The sequence below is a fragment of the Oncorhynchus clarkii genome, unplaced genomic scaffold (assembly GCF_045791955.1).
Source record: "Oncorhynchus clarkii lewisi isolate Uvic-CL-2024 unplaced genomic scaffold, UVic_Ocla_1.0 unplaced_contig_4239_pilon_pilon, whole genome shotgun sequence".
Lineage (NCBI taxonomy): Eukaryota > Metazoa > Chordata > Actinopteri > Salmoniformes > Salmonidae > Oncorhynchus > Oncorhynchus clarkii.
The window spans coordinates 69,596-87,295 of NW_027258230.1; the positions used below are offsets into that span (position 1 = coordinate 69,596).

At 43.2% G+C, this 17,700-nt stretch overlaps 1 protein-coding gene across 1 annotated transcript in view; it reads right to left on the minus strand.

Annotated features, from left to right (window-relative positions):
- The window catches only part of LOC139396213 (ATP-binding cassette sub-family C member 3-like), a 41,249-nt gene extending 24,133 nt beyond the window's left edge, over positions 1-17,116 (minus strand). Inside the window, exons 1-6 of the mRNA XM_071143349.1 lie at positions 16,945-17,116; positions 14,951-15,076; positions 13,423-13,554; positions 11,514-11,639; positions 10,164-10,225; positions 9,773-9,904 (exon numbers count right to left, since the gene is read on the minus strand). Of these exons, the coding sequence (XP_070999450.1) occupies positions 9,773-9,904; positions 10,164-10,225; positions 11,514-11,639; positions 13,423-13,554; positions 14,951-15,076; positions 16,945-16,986 (620 nt within the window). The 5' untranslated portion in view covers positions 16,987-17,116. The remainder of the gene's footprint in view (positions 1-9,772; positions 9,905-10,163; positions 10,226-11,513; positions 11,640-13,422; positions 13,555-14,950; positions 15,077-16,944) is intronic.
- Positions 17,117-17,700: the final 584 nt, after the last annotated feature.

The following is a 17,700-nucleotide window of genomic DNA, read 5'->3' on the forward strand; positions in this document are numbered from 1 at the left end:
AAGAAAGGAAAGAGAAAGAAAGAGAGAAAGAAAGGAGGAAAGAAAGAAAGAGAAGGAAGGGAAAGAAGGAAGGTTTACTGCAGCATACTGTAAATTATGATGCATTGTGGGAAAATGTGGGTGGGGAAATAATTGCAGTATTTTCAATGGTACTGTAATTTCACCCCTCAATCTTTGGAGCGCTTAAAACCTTTTGACCACAAAATGGGGGCATGGTTTGTAGTTTGAGAGAATGTGTGGAACAACGGAGGTTGGAGTTCAGCAGACAAGCTGGTGTTAAGTGATTTTGGACCAGAGATTTACATTGGAGTCATTTTGCAGATCCTCTTATCCAGAGCGACTTACAGTTAGTTATCTACGACAACCATCTCGTCATAACTAAAACATTTGTCAATACAGCCAGCTACAAAGTCAGTGCTAGTAAGACACAATGTAAGTATGGAACAGTGGGAACAGCTGTGTGGCCTTCACAAGCTGAAGCAATGGAACTGTGGGGCCCATGGCTGTGTGGCCTTCACAAGCTGAAGTAATGAAACTGTGGGGCCCATGGCTGTGTGGCCTTCACAAGCTGAAGGAATGGAACTGTGGGGCCCATGGCTGTGTGGCCTTCACAAGCTGAAGCAATGGAACTGTGGGGCCCATGGCTGTGTGGCCTTCACAAGCTGAAGCAATGGAACAGTGGGGCCCATGGCTGTGTGGCCTTCACAAGCTGAAGCAATGGAACTGTGGGGCCCATGGCTGTGTGGCCTTCACAAGCTGAAGCAATGGAACTGTGGGGCCCATGGCTGTGTGGCCTTCACAAGCTGAAGCAATGGAACAGTGGGGCCCATGGCTGTGTGGCCTTCACAAGCTGAAGCAATGGAACAGTGGGGCCCATGGCTGTGTGGCCTTCACAAGCTGAAGCAATGGAACTGTGGGGCCCATGGCTGTGTGGCCTTCACAAGCTGAAGCAATGGAACTGTGGGGCCCATGGCTGTGTGGCCTTCACAAGCTGAAGCAATGGAACTGTGGGGCCCATGGCTGTGTGGCCTTCACAAGCTGAAGCAATGGAACTGTGGGGCCCATGGCTGTGGCATTGACAACCTGAAGCAATGGAACAGTAGGGCCCATGGCTGTGGCATTGACAACCTGAAGTAATGGAACAGTGGGGCCCATGGCTATGGCATTGACTACCTGAAGCAGAAAGTTGTTTTGGGGTAAATGTTTATGCTCTAGCAAGTTCGTTTTTACAAGCTTTCTGGTTAAAGGTTTATGTGGTAGCCAACTGCTTGCTTTTGATAAGTTAAAAATGTATATTTTCACTTTGAGAAAAACAAATCCAATCAATTATTAAGATGGTAGGATTGAAATGTTTTATAAAAAATGGCAGAGAGAAAGCAGGTAGTTTCTGTTTAGAGCAGAAAGACGGTTTAATCTGGTTACCAGCCGGAGTTTGAAAGCCAGACTTTCACTCCACTGCTTTCCAGGCAAGTTCCAGTCTTTTTCCACTCACTGCAGCAGCTTGTTGGAAAGCATGATGTGAACACTGCACCAATGTTCTATATTTCTTACTGATTTGTACTGTGAATGAATTCAGTCTTTGATACTAGCATGCCCACTTAGCATTTGACGTCCTTCAGGCATTTTGTTTTGGAGGGGGGGGGGGGGGGGGGGGGTCCTCAGTCTTTTTTTTTTTTTGGTGAGGTCTGGACCGGAGTAGATTGGAGTGGATTTAGCAAGTGACATCAATAAGGGATCATCGCTTTCACCTGGATTCACCTGGTCAGTCTGTCATGGAAAGAGCAGGTGTTCCTAATGTTTAGTATACTCAGATTGGTGGCACCTTAATTGGGGATAGCGGGCTCGTGGAAATTGCTGGAGTGGAATAGTATCAAAAACATCAAACACATGGGTTGATGCCATTCCATTAACTTCTTTGGGATAGGGGGCAGCATTTTCACTTTTGGATGAATAGCGTGCCCAGAGTAAACTGCCTCCTACTCAGTCCCAGATGCTAATATATGCATAGTATTATTAGTATTGTATTGGATAGAAAACACTCTGAAGTTTCTAAACTGTTTGAATGATGTCTGTGAGTATAACAGAACTTATATGGCAGGCAAAAATGTGAGAAAAAAATCCAAACAGGAAGTGGGAAATCTGAGGTTTGTAGTTTTTGAACTCAGCCCCTATCGAATACACAGTGGGATATGGGTCATTTTGCACTTCCTACGGCTTCCAGAACATTGTCTTTAGAACATTGTTTCAGGCTTCTACTGTGAAGGGGGGCCGAAAGAGAGCTGATTGAGTCAGCGGTCTGGCAGCAGCCTCAATCTCAGTCACGCGCATTCACATGAATGCGCATTCTCGTTCCATTTCTTTTCTACAGACAATGGAATTATCCGGTTGGAACATTATTGAACATTCATGATAAAATCATCCTAAAGATTGATTCTATACTTAGTTTGACAAGTTTGTACGACCTGTAATATAACTTTTTGAACTTTTCGTCCGACGTTCGGCTGGACCTGAACGCGCGTTTGGATTTGTTTACCAAACGCCCTAACAAAAGAAGCTATTTGGACATAAATTAACTTTATTGAACAAATCAAACATTTATTGTGGAACTGGGATTCCTGGGAGTGCATTCTGATGAAGATCATCAAAGGTAAGTGAATATTTATAATGCTATTTCTGACTAAGGTTGACTCCACAACATGGCGGGTATCTGTATGGCTTGTTTGTGTGTCTGAGCACCGTACTCAGATTATTGCATGGTATGCTTTTTCCGTAAAGTTTTTTTGAAATCTGACACAGTGGTTGCATTAAGGAGAAGTGTATCTAAAGTTCCATGCATAACACTTGAATTTACATCAACATTTATAATGAGTATTTCTGTGAATTCATGTGGCTCTCTGCAAAATCACAGCATGTTTTTGAACTACTGGACAAATTAGATTTTTGGATATAAATATGCACTTTATCGAACAAAACATACATGTATTGTGTAACATGAAGTCCTATGAGTGTCATCCGATGGAGATCATCAAAGTTTAGTGATTAATTTTATCTCTATTTGTGCCTTTTGTGACTCCTCTCTTTGGCTGGAAAAATGGCTGGGTTTTTCTGTGACTTGGTGGTGACCTAAATCGCTTTCGCGGTAAAGCATTTTTGAAATCAGACACTGTGGCTGGATTAACGAGAATATTATCTTTAAAATGAGGCCTAATACTTGTATGTTTGAGAAATTTGATTTATGGGATTTCTGTTGATTTATATTTGGCACCCTGCAATTTCATTGGCTGTTGGCGAGGGGTTCCGCTAGTCCTAGACAGGTTAATGCCATTCCAGCCATTATTATGAGCCGTCCTCCCCTCAGCAGCCTCCACTGAAATCAATCCTAGTGTGACTTGGATTTAAAGGATAAGTGCCTGGTGCAATAATAAAATGGCGTGAGGCAACTCTTGCCCCTGTTAACACCCATTCAATGTGTTTTTAACTTCAGTAGAATAATCAAGTATGTTTACCGTTATACGTGACAAAGACAGAGGAAAATACAACAACTGAAGTCATTTGACATGTTTATGTAATATTAGGAGACGGACTGTTTTCAAATAGAGTAAAAAAAAAAAAACAGCTGCAACAACATAAGCACAACACTTCACAAATCTATAATTTCAGTCAGAAAGCGTTGTGTGTGTGTGTGTGTGTGTGTGTGCGTGTGGTGTGTGTGTGTGTTTATGGTTTATCTTCAAGAAGACTCTGCGTTCTAGAGAAGTGGTCATTCGGTTTCTCAAGCCTGATGACAGGCGGAACATTCTATCTAACGCTTGGGATGCAAGGGGCAGAAGCCAGATCCAGTACCACAGGACACAGCTTTGAATAAACAGCCTGCCAGCACGGAGAAGGGACTCTCGAAACGCCTCCCTTTACCTCGTCCAGGTATTTCTGCAGCTCACAGAGCTAAATGCCCTGCCAGGTTGACCCTCCGGCTGGACAATGACCTCCGACACAATCTTCAATGTGAGGAAGCTATATTTCTAATGCACTTTGGTCAAGATGCTTGCTGGATTCATCTTCCTGGGGTCCTGCTGCTCCACGTCTGTACTCTCTGATTTGTTGAAGTACAAAAGATTCTGCTTCCCTCATCAGTGGCTCTGTTGAGCAAAGTGTCAGAGACGCACTTGGATCCATCAGGCAAGCTGCTGCAGGGGTTGGATCAAAGTTGGCTGCCAGAGGATTCAGTATGCATGCGAAGTGCTCACACAGTGACTTCAGGAGGACATGTGTCAACTGTTTTGCAACAGTAGTTGACTGCAAGTGTGCCTCAAGTTTGAGAAAGCACGGCACCACATCAGACAGTGATTGGCTGTCAGTTTGAAGTTGGTCAGTATGGATTGCGAACTGCTCAAGCAACTTCACAAGCTGTTCTAGCTTGGCCCAGTCATGTGCCGTGCTCTCCCTTGAATTTCTTCCCTGTTAGCTACAGAGCAAATTCTCCAGTGTTAAAAAATAATAATAAAATGGATTGGTCTGTGGACCCATATAGACACTAGAACAGTGTTCAATTAACATACTGCTTAGTGTAAAGCCTTATTAAAATATTTCCCAGAGTGCCTTGCCTTTCTAGCAAATTGTAAAGTTACCATCCATGGCTGTATTTGTTAGTGACAGATAGGGTTTCAATGAATTCATCCATTTTCTCATCCGTATGTTTTTTTAAACGTGAAATTATTTTCAATCCAAAAGTCCAGATACAGTGCATTTGGAAAGTATTCAGACCCCTCAACTTTTTCAAAAAAAAAATCACGTTACAGCTTTAATTGTAAAATGTATTCAATTATTTGTACTCATTAATTTACACACAATACTCCTTATTGACAAAACAAAAACAGGTTTAAAAATGTTTTTAAATTTATTTTTAAAAAAAATTAAAAAAAACGTATTTACATAAGTATTCAGACACTTTGCAACGAGTCCCGAGATTTAGCTCAGGTGGATCCTGTTCACATTGATCTTCCTTGAGATGTTTCCTCAACTGTGATTGGAGTCCACCTGTGGTAAATTCAATTGATTGGACATGATTTGGAAAGGCACACACCTGTCTATATAAGAACAAACAGTTGACAGTGAATGTCAGAGCTAAAAACCAAGCCATGAGGTAGAAGGAATTGTCCGTAGAGGCCCGAGACATGATTGTGTCGAGGCACATGTCTGGGGAAGGGTACCAAAACATTTCTGCAGAATTGAAGGTCCCCCAAGAACACAGTGGCCTCCATCATTCTTAAATGGAAGAAGCTTGGAACCATGGGGCGAAGGTAAACCTTCCAACAGGACAATGATGAAGTATACAGCAAAGACAACAGAGAAGTGGCTTTGGGACAAGTCTCTGAATGTCCTTGAGTGGCCCAGCCAGAGCCCGGACTTGAAAATAGCTGTGCAGCAACACCCCCAATCCAACCTGACAGACCTTGAGAGGATCTGGGAAGAATGGGAGAAACTCCCCAAATACAGGTGTTCAAAGCTTGCAATGTCATACCCAAGAAGACTCGTGGCTGTATTCACTGCCAAAGGATGTACTGAGTAAAGGGTCTCAATACTTATGTAAATGTGATATTTCAGTTCTTTTTATACATTTGCAAAAATGTATAACTTTTTTTTTGCTTCGTCATTATGTGGTATTGTGTGCAGATTGAGGAAAAAAATGTATTTAATCAATTTTAGAATAAAGCTGTAATGTAACAAAATGTTACACATTGTGCTGCCTTGCTTAGTCACATTGTGCTGCCTTGCTTAGTCACGTGTAACTTATATTGGAATACAGACAGAATTAAGATATACAACAATTTGAACATTTATTCACCTGTAACTTGCATTCAGAATGCCATTCATAATGACTGCCAGAGTTTGGAACACCGTGAGGAGACTAACCTCTAAACTGGAACAAACATTTCAGTATGGAGGTGCAAAAAAAATCTACCTGATTGGATTCATTTAGAAAAATGTGTGGTATTTATCTTCGTGTAGCTTAAGACGAATTAAAATGTACATGCAAACATAGATATTGAAACAAACAATTTAAAAAAAATCTACCTTCAATAAAGCTTGCTGGGAAATATGATAATGATGGGCGTGGTTTTGGTTCAAAGTGATGTGTATGAGTTTCTGTATTAGGCCCCTGTATTAGGGTACATCTCAACCCCATAGAAAATCTTTGGAGGGAGTTGAAAGTCCGTGTTGCCCAGCAACAGCCCCAAAACATCACTGCTCTAGAGGAGATCTGCATGGAGGAATGGGCCAAAATACCAGCAACAGTGTGTGAAAACCTTGTGAAGACTTACAGAAAACGTTTGACCTCTGTCATTGCCAACAAAGGGTATATAACAAAGTATTGAGATAAACTTTTGTTATTGACCAAATACTTATTTTCCACCATAATTTGCAAATAAATTCTTAAAAATCCCACAATGTGATTTTCTGGATTTTTTTCTCTCATTTTGTCTGTCATAGTTGAAATGTACCTATGATGAAAATTACAGGCCTCTCTCATCTTTTTAAGAGGGAGAACTTGCACAATTGGTGGCTGACTAAATACTTTTTTGCCCCACCGTATAGTCATGGGTGGTAAGTCTACAATTTACATGAAAGACAAGGCACTCTGGAAATATTTCAATAAGGCTTTACACTAAGCCATGTGTCACTATTCCGGAGTCTATATGGGTCCATAGATGCAACACGATCAGTGTTCATTTAACACTGTCAGTGATCATTGTTTTGGTTTTCAACACTGGAGAATTCCATGCAGGTTTTAAAGCTTTTGAAAAAAAAAAACAGGACAGATGAGATCAATAATAAATATTCTGTTGCTCCTCTTTCCTATTAAGTGGTATAATGCTTACTTCATTGAGAATGTGCAGCTGGAAAAAATGTGGTCATAGCTGGAGAAAATTGGTTTCTATCCTAACAAAAGGTGCTGCACACTGCAGTGGTTTCTATCCTAACAAAAAGGTGCTGGACACTGCAGTGGTTTCTATCCTAACAAAAGGTGCTGGACACTGCAGTGGTTTCTATCCTAACAAAAAGGTGCTGGACACTGCAGTGGTTTCTATCCTAACAAAAAGGTGCTGGACACTGCAGTGGTTTCTATCCTAACAAAAGGTGCTGCACACTGCAGTGGTTTCTATCCTAACAAAAAGGTGCTGGACACTGCAGTGGTTTCTATCCTAACAAAAGGTGCTGCACACTGCAGTGGTTTCTATCCTAACAAAAGGTGCTGCACACTGCAGTGGTTTCTATCCTAACAAAAGGTGCTGAACACTGCAGTGGTTTCTATCATGCTCGCACACGTACACTCCAGTACTCAGAGCTCATAAAAACAAACTATCACATCTCTCAACTGTTCTGGGAAAGAGTTGAAAAGGAAAACTACTGTTGACTTAGGCTGTGTAACCTTAAACATGAGAAACCATTCTCTACACATTCATACTACTGGGTCAATATTGTTGTAAAAAGGAAAATAAGGAAAGAAGGGAAGTGATTTTTAAATTTGCAGGTTTCTCTTTTCTTTGTACCTAGAAGTAGTGAAATAATTGGACGCCTTTGAGATAAGCATCACCAAATAGAATGTGTTCCAGGAAAGACTAAGGAAATTGAGCAATGGTATACCCAATGTTCATGTTGACGTTAATCTCTCCCTCCCTGTGAGCCTTGGCCTGCTCCACATTCCTGTCTCCCTCCCTCTGTTCCACCCTACATCCCTTGCCTCCCTCTCCCCCCCCCACTCTCCCTCCAAGCCTTGGCCTGTCTAGGGTGTCAGGTAGGGTGGAGGTGATATGGTCCTTGACTGGTCTCTCAAAGTACTTCATGATGACGGATGTGAGTGCTACGGGGCGGTAGTCATTTAGCTCAGTTACCTTAGCTTTCTTGGGAACAAGGACAATGGTGACCCTCTTGAAGCATGTGGGAACAGCAGACTGGGATAAGGATTGATTGAATATGTCCGTAAACACACCAGCCAGCTGGTCTGCGCATGCTCTGAGGACGTGGCTGGGGATGCCGTCTGGGCCTGCAGCCTTGCGAGGGTTAACACGTTTAAATGTTTTACTCACGTCGGCTGCAGTGAAGGAGAGTCTGCATGTTTTGGTTGCGGGCCGTGTCAGTGGCACTGTATTGTCCTCAAAGCGGGCAAAAAAGTTAGATGTGTGTGTTAGATATTAGGTTGTGTTGTGGAATGTGTTAGGATATTAGGTTGTGTTGTGGAATGTGTTAGATATTAGGTTGTGTTGTGGAATGTGTTAGATATTAGGTTGTGTTGTAGAATGTGTTAGATATTAGGTTGTGTTGTGGAATGTGTTAGGATATTAGGTTGTGTTATGGAATGTGTTAGATATTAGGTTGTGTTGTGGAATGTGTTAGATATTAGGTTGTGTTATGGAATGTGTTAGATATTAGGTTGTGTTATGGAATGTGTTAGATATTAGGTTGTGTTGTGGAATGTGTTAGATATTAGGTTGTGTTGTGGAATGTGTTAGGATATTAGGTTGTGTTATGGAATGTGTTAGATATTAGGTTGTGTTGTGGAATGTGTTAGATATTAGGTTGTGTTATGGAATGTGTTAGATATTAGGTTGTGTTATGGAATGTGTTAGATATTAGGTTGTGTTGTGGAATGTGTTAGATATTAGGTTGTGTTGTGGAATGTGTTAGATATTAGGTTGTGTTGTGGAATTGTTAGATATTAGGTTTTGTTGTGGAATTGTTAGATATTAGGTTGTGTTGTGGAATTGTTAGATATTAGGTTTTGTTGTGGAATTGTTAGATATTAGGTTTTGTTGTGGAATGTGTTAGATATTAGGTTGTGTTGTGGAATTGTTAGATATTAGGTTGTGTTGTGGAATGTGTTAGATATTAGGTTGTGTTGTGGAATTGTTAGATATTAGGTTGTGTTGTGGAATGTGTTAGATATTAGGTTGTGTTGTGGAATTGTTAGATATTAGGTTGTGTTGTGGAATTGTTAGATATTAGGTTGTGTTGTGGAATTGTTAGATATTAGGTTGTGTTGTGGAATGTGTTAGGATATTAGGTTGTGTTGTGGAATGTGTTAGATATTAGGTTGTGTTGTGGAATGTGTTAGATATTAGGTTGTGTTGTGGAATTGTTAGATATTAGGTTGTGTTGTGGAATGTGTTAGATATTAGGTTGTGTTGTGGAATGTGTTAGGATATTACCTGTTAGATATTACCTGTTAGATATTACCTGTTAGATATTACCTGTTAGATATTACCTGTTAGATATTACCTGTTAGATCCTGCTGCACTGTTGGATCTAGAAGCATAAGTATTTTGCTACACTCACAATAACATCTACTAACCATGTGTATGTGACCAATAAGATTTGTCTGTCTCCCTCCCTCTCTCTCCCTCCCTCCCTCTACTCCCTCCCTACCTGTGAGCCTTGATCTGCTCCAGGTCCCTCCCTCCCTCCCTCTCTCTCTCTCCCTCCCTCCCTACCTACCTGTGAGCCTTGATCTGCTCCAGGTCCCTCCCTCTCTCTCCCTCCCTACCTACCTGTGAGCCTTGATCTGCTCCAGGTCCCTCCCTCCCTCTATGTCCCTCCCTCCCTCCCTCCCTACCTGTGAGCCTTGATCTGCTCCAGGTCCCTCCCTCCCTCCCTCCCTACCTGTGAGCCTTGATCTGCTGCTCCTAGGTCCCTCCCTACCTGTGAGCTTTGATCTACTCCCTCCCTACCTGTGAGCCTTGATCTGCTCCAGGTCCCTCCCTCCCTCCCTCCCTACCTGTGAGCCTTGATCTGCTCCAGGTCCCACTCTCTCAGCAGCTTGGGGACAACCTCCTCTGAGCTGTCCCTCTTGTTCAGTGACCACAGGTCTTTGGCTTCCAGAGGGTTCTTATAGCCTTTGATCGCCATGCTGGGACAGGGAGAGACACAACGTGAAACTTTGTAAAGAGAGGGGTACTTTATCAGTATCCATGGAAACCATTGCACAGAGAGAAGACTGCTGTTTGCAGTTCTATTAATTATTGATCAAATGTACCGATTAATTGAATAACATATGTGAATATGAAGTAGCTACAAGCCATACAAATATATAGGACAGACAATGATGATGAACGGGACATACTTGTTATGTGTGTGTGTGCGTGTGTGTATGGGGGAAATGGTTTTACCTAGTGAACCACCAGAAGGTCATTGTGGAGAGGAAGCCAGCGGTCGATTGAGGACAAGGATTCTGAGGAGAAAATAACAGAGTAAGAAGATAGGCCACAGTGTGTGTGTGTGTGTGTGTGTGTGTGTGTGTGTGTGTGTGTGTGTGTGTTTTTACTATCGTTGTGGGGACCAGAAGTCCTCACAAGAATAGTAAAACAAGAAAATATTCAGACAAGTGAGGACATTTCACCAGTCCCCACAAAGAAAAAGGCTATTTTAGGCTCACGGGTTAGGATTACAATTAGGGTTACGGGTTAGGATTACAATTAGGGTTACGGGTTAGGATTACAATTAGGGTTACGGGTTAGGATTACAATTAGGGTTACGGGTTAGGATTACAATTAGGCTCACGGGTTAGGATTACAATTAGGGTTACGGGTTAGGATTACAATTAGGGTTACGGGTTAGGATTACAATTAGGGTTACGGGTTAGGATTACAATTAGGCTCACGGGTTAGGATTACAATTAGGCTCACGGGTTAGGATTACAATTAGGCTCACGGGTTAGGATTACAATTAGGGTTACGGGTTAGGATTACAATTAGGGTTACGGGTTAGGATTACAATTAGTTAGGATTACAATTTACGGGTTAGGATTACAATTAGGGTTACGGGTTAGGATTACAATTAGGGTTACGGGTTAGGATTACAATTATACAATTAGGGTTACGGGTTAGGATTACAATTAGGGTTACGGGTTAGGATTACAATTAGGGTTACGGGTTAGGATTACAATTTACAATTAGGGTTACGGGTTAGGATTACAATTAGGGTTACGGGTTAGGATTACAATTAGGGTTACGGGTTAGGATTACAATTAGGGTTACGGGTTAGGATTACAATTAGGGTTACGGGTTAGGATTACAATTAGGGTTACGGGTTAGGATTACAATTAGGGTTACGGGTTAGGATTACAATTAGGGTTACGGGTTAGGATTACAATTAGGGTTACGGGTTAGGATTACAATTAGGGTTACGGGTTAGGATTACAATTAGGGTTACGGGTTAGGATTACAATTAGGGTTACGGGTTAGGATTACAATTAGGGTTACGGGTTAGGATTACAATTAGGGTTACGGGTTAGGATTACAATTAGGGTTACGGGTTAGGATTACAATTAGGGTTACGGGTTAGGATTACAATTAGGGTTACGGGTTAGGATTACAATTAGGGTTACGGGTTAGGAGTTAAGGTTAGGGATTTGGGGTTAAGGGTTAGGAAAAATTTGATTTTGAATGGGAATCAATTGTTTGGTGCCCACGAGGAAAGTAAAACAAACGTGTGTGTGTGTGTGTGTGTGTGAGACTCACGGGGTCTGTGTCGACATTGGAGAAAAGGGGGGGTTTCTCATTGAAGCAACAGAGGATCAGCTGTGATACAACCAGACTGAAGTAGAGATAGAAGGTGATGAAACGCAGCTTGTCTGGAATCTCACTCTGAAACACAAGACAGGAGAAATACTTGATTGACCCGTTGGAGGACATGGTGTCATGAAAGCCATTTCTTAAAAGGAGTTTGACGGACACTAAAGCTGGGTGAACACTACATGATCGTGGCCCCGATTTGTCTGTTCCAGACAAGTTTTGGAGATCTGAGACACAAAACAAAGTTTATTTGTGACGTGCGCCGAATACAACAGGTGTAGTAGACCTTACAGTGAAATGCTTACTTACAGGCTCTAACCAATAGTGCAAAAAAGGAATGTGTGTGTGTGTGTGTGTAGGTAAGTAAAGAAATAAAACAGTAAAAATACATTTGAAAATAAGAGTAGCGAGGCTATATACAGACACCTGTTAGTCAGGCTTATTGAGGTAGTATGTACATGTGGGTATGGTTAAAGTGACTATGCATATATGATGACAGACAGTAGCAGTAGCGTAAAAGAGGGGTTGGCGGGTGGTGGGACACAATGCAGATAGCCCGGTTAGCCAATGTGCGGTAGCACTGGTTGGTCGGGCCAATTGAGGTAGTATGTACATGAATGACTAAGTGACTATGCAAATATGATAAACAGAGAGTAGCAGCAGCGTAAAAGAGGGGCTGGGGGGTGGCACACAATGCAAATAATCCTGGTAACCATTTGGTTACCTGTTCAGGAGTTTTATGGCTTGGGGGTAAAAAAAACTGTTGAGAAGCCTTTTGGTCCTAGACTTGGCGCTCCGGTACCACTTGCCATGCGGTAGTAGAGAGAACAGTCTGCGACTGGGGTGGCTGGACGCTATGCGGGGCCGTCACCGACGCTCGTCGTTTAACGTGAGCGGGTCAGAGACGCAACCGATCCAGTCTTTGAACATTCCCAGACATCCCGATATTTTCAAACCTGTTTCATTTTACCGGCAAATCCCTTGTGGTGTGAGATGTGCAACGACAAGTTTTGACAACGGTGATGAGCAATAGCCAATGAGAGATCTGAAGTTCACAAGCTATGTTATTCAATTCAGAACACTGGACAACAGACCGACTATTTCTCTCCCTCGCACTTCCTCCCCCTCCCCCTTGCTCTCGCCACACAGCCTCATCCCTGCCTAACCCCCAAAACAACGTCCCTGCCTAACCCCCCAAAACAACGACCTTGCCTAACCCCCCAAAACAACGTCCCTGCCTAACCCCCCAAAACAACGTCCCTGCCTAACCTCCCAAAACAACGTCCCTGCCTAACCCCTTAAAACAACGTCCCTGCCTAACCCCCAAAACAACGTCCCTGCCTAACCCCCAAAACAACGTCCCTGCCTAACCCCCAAAACAACGTCCCTGCCTAACCCCCAAAACAACGTCCCTGCCTAACCCCCAAAACAACGTCCCTGCTTAAACCCCCAAAACAAAGTCTCTGCTTAAACCCCCAAAACAAAGTCTCTGCCTAACCCCCAAAACAACGTCCCTGCGTAAACCCCCAAAACAACGTCCCTGCGTAAACCCCCAAAACAACGTCCCTGCGTAAACCCCCAAAACAACGTCCTTGCCTAACCCCCCAAAACAACGTCCCTGCATAACCCCCCAAAACAACGTCCCTGCATAACCCCCCAAAACAACGTCCATGCCTAACCCCCCAAAACAACGTCCATGCCTAAACAACCGTAAGTTCTTTAGCTAGGAAAGGAGGGAGGAGAGGGAGAGAATGATGGATGGGGGACACACCTTTTGAGAGAGGCAAGGGATGAAGGAGAGAGCTGGAGGCAGATAGAGACATCAGAAAGTAAAAAGGGGGAACCTTGATCTCACCTTGGCCTGTAGGATCTTGGAGCGGAAAGGCACGATGGCACACAGCACCGACAGGAACCAGAATATAAAGAGAATCCCTGAAGACTGGACCCCTCTCAACCTCTCAAACTGGATCAGAAACGTAGCTAGCAACTGAGGCAGAGAGGAGATGGAGGGTAAGCACAGAAACACAAAAGGGCATGTAAGGATCATCTCAGCACCCTCTCCTTCGCTCACTTAAGCATAGTGTGAGAGAGTGAGTGAGTGAGTGAGTGAGTGAGTGAGTGAGTGAGAAACCATTGTGAACCAACACAGCAACTGCTCTACAATGATGCCTGAGAATAACATCAAGTTCAATAGGCTTACTTTCTACAGCGTAGCATTACTGTTAAGGCTACTAAAATACAATGCCACTCTAATCATCTACCAACATAAAAGACACATACATGATGGATTGACTCTATGACAAGTTACGGAAAGGCATGCATCCACCTCCCGCCCTCATAGAATTAACTCAAAAATAATGTTTACGGCCACAAATAACAAGAACTGTAAGTGAGCCTGTGTTTATAAACTCCTGCATTGCTTTTGTGGCAGTCGGTACCATGCAGGGCTACTGGCCAGAAGGTTGAGGGTTGGCCGACCACCACAGACGAGCTCCCTCTCTCTGCCTGTTTCATTACACTATGATCAGAGCCGTCTGCAGACAATGATCAGCTAGGAGGAAATCAGACGTTCAGCATTTTGATTCTATATGTATAATTATATTGAATATACTATACGCACCAAATGTAACACCAACAGGTTTCCTTGGGAACTACCCTCCCAAATACCACAACACAACCAATAAGCAAAGCTTCCCGACTTTTGGGCACTTCGATATCCTGGTTTTGAAGCGTTAGGTTTTAGGTGCGCGAGGAATAGCAGCTCGTCTTGGAGCTTCTTGAGCCTCGTGTCTCACTGATCTTTCATCTCAGCTGCCTATCAGCTATTCCTATTTGTGTGGATTCATATTGAAACATGTGTATGCTAGTTAGCCTATAGCAGATCTGGACAAACTATCCACCTACCACTATGAATGGTGGATAGAGGGCAGGATAGAACAGACTGGTAGACTATGTTGGCCTGTGGTATAGTGAAAGCTAGATTGGTAGAGGAGTCCATAAGGGAAGTACCAAACCACCTTGATATAGAGGAGGTGAATGCAAGCAGATTACGAAATGTGGCTAGGATGGAAGAAATTATATAGTAAACTACCCTCCCCCTGTGCCCAATAGAAACACACTACCCTCCCCCTGTGCCCAATAGAAACACACTACCCTCCCCCTGTGACCAATAGAAACATACTACCCTTCCGTGACCAATAAAAATTAAAAAAACACAAAAAATATACATTTGACAACCCTCCCCTATTTTGGACCACCCCAGTAAATATTGAACTGTCCCTAAGCAACAAGACCCCAAAAATAAGTTTTTTTTTTCCAGGAAGTGAGTTAAATGCTGTACTGTCTGTTTACAACGCCACGTCCTGTTGGTTGTGTACGCGTACCATGGTAATGCCGACCACCAGCGGGGTAAGGAAGTAGATGGGCGGCCGTGTGTCCCCCTGATGCAGCTCATGGAAGGTGCCGAAGAGATCTGCCCAACACACGATCCACAACAGCAACGCAAATACCTAGAGGAGGAGAGGGAGATAGAGAAAAAGACAGAGACCCAAAACTGAGCAGGAGTCATTTATTCAAAACACATCTAAAGTGTCTGAACAAGCTTGTATGTATGTCTTCTGTTTCCCAGTACTGGTCATTAGCCTGTCTGATAAACATTTCCACTATTGCCTTATCGTGGATTAACCAACTAATATAATATGGGCACGACACAGGAAATTAATCTCCAAACAGGATTGCATCGAGAAAGACAGAGAGAGAGATGGAGACAGAGAGAGAAGGAGATGGAGACAGAGAGACAGAAAGAGAAGGCTATGGAGACAGAGAGACACAGAGACAGAAAGAGAAGGAGACAGAGACAGAAAGAGAATGAGATGGAGAGACGGAGACAGAGAGAGAAGGAGATGGAGAGATAGACGGAGAGACAGAAAGAGAAGGCTATGGAGACAGAGAGACACAGAGACAGAAAGAGAAGGAGACAGAGACAGAAAGAGAATGAGATGGAGAGACGGAGACAGAGAGAGAAGGAGATGGAGAGATAGACGGAGAGACAGAGAGACAGAAAGAGAAGGAGAGATGGAGACAGAGAGAGAAGGAGATGGAGACAGAGAGAGAGGGAGATGGAGACAGAGAAGGAGATAGAGAGACAGAAAGAGAAGGAGATGGAGACAGAGAGAGAAAAGGAGATAGAGAGACAGAGAGAGAGAGAGAGAGAGATGGAGACAGAGCGAGAGAGAAGGAGATGGAGACAGAGACAGATGGAGACAGAGAGACAGAGAGAGAAGGAGATGGAGACAGAGAGACAGAGAGAGAAGGAGATGGAGACAGAGACAGAGAGACAGAGAGAGAAGGAGATGGAGACAGAGACAGAGAGAGAAGGAGATGGAGACAGAGACAGAGAGACAGAGAGAGAAGGAGATGGAGACAGAGAAACAGAAAGAGAAGGAGAGATGGAGACAGAGAAACAGAAAGAGAAGGAGAGATGGAGACAGAGAGACCGAGACAAACAGAGAGACAACCATGTATGTCTGGTCCGTTTCCCAGTACTGGTCATTAGCCTGTCTGATAAACATTTTCACTATTCCCTTATCGTGCATCAACTAAAGCCCCTTAGGGATTGGAACCTTTTTTTTGCCTAAAATGACATACCCAAATCTAACTGCCTGTAGCTCAGGACCTGAAGCAAGGATATGCATATTATTGATACCATTTGAAAGGAAACACTTTGAAGTTTGTGGAAATGTGAAATTAATGTAGGAGAATATAACATTAGATCTGGTAAAAGATCATCTATGAAATGCAAGAGAAAAGCCATAATGTATGATTCCAGGTTAGACACAATTTATATTTTTGCCAGTATATGTGCAAAGTTTTCCGGATTCAATGAACCATTTCATTTCTGTTCAAAATGTTGAATCAAGTCTGCCCAAATGTGCCTAATTGGTTTATTAATACATTCTAAGTTCATAACTGTGCACTCTCCTCAAACAAAAGCATTGTATTATTTCACTGTAATAGATACTGTAAATTGGACAGTGCAGTTAGATTAACAAGAATTTAAACTTTCTGCACATATCAGATATGTCTATGTCCTGGGGAAAAAAGAGAAAGAGAGATGGATAGAGCAAGATGGAGACAGCAGCCCAGTGTGTGGTGAGAGAGAGACAGAGAGACAGAGAGAGAGAGAGATGGAGAGATGGAGACAGCAGCCCAGTGTGTGGTGTGTGAGAGAGAGAGAGACAGAGAGATGGAGACAGCAGCCCAGTGTGTGGTGAGAGAGAGAGACAGAGAGAGAGATGGAGACAGCAGCCCAGTGTGTGGTGTGAGAGAGAGACAGACAGATGGAGACAGCAGCCCAGTGTGTGGTGTGGTCCCTAACCGTTTTGACTCTGTTGAGGACGGACATCATGATGTAACCCATGTTGTTCCTCTGGACGTAGAAGATGTAGGGGGGGCAAGCCAGCCACAGGTACACACAAGGCAGCCATGACAGCACTGACAGCTGGAAACACTCCGGAAGGTCTGGGCTGTCTGTGTGGAGCGTCTGATTGGCTACCTGGAATCAAATAAGATGGCGACCAATGGGATGAGACCAATACCTTGTAAATGGCAAATCATCAAACAAATATCCAGTGGGGCCAATCTGAATGACCCTATAGTCAGAACCTATGAGGACAATATGGCCGGAAGTAGAGCACTGTACGAGCCTATGGAATAGGGTGTCATGAAGAACTTAACCAGGTCATGTTTGACCTCCCAGATCACCAGTATTGTATATTAATCAGTAGTCATTCCACTTTTCTCCTGTCTTGACCCCTGACCCCAGGTCATGTTTAACTGTGTGGAATGTTGCATGACATCAGCTGGCTAAAGAGCCGAGAGGAGGGACACACGCACGCAGACGTAAAAATCCTCTCTCTCATTGCAACTTCCATGGTTGCTACTTTACTCATTACGTAGAGATGGTCCTGTAGACTTCCACGGTTTCTACTTTACTCATTACGTAGATAGAGATAGTCCTGTAGACTTCCAAGGTTTCTACTTTACTCATTACGTAGATATAGTCCTGTAGACTTCCATGGAGGGGAAAGCACAGCTTTGGGTGTTGGGTTGCATCATGGACACTAAGAACCAA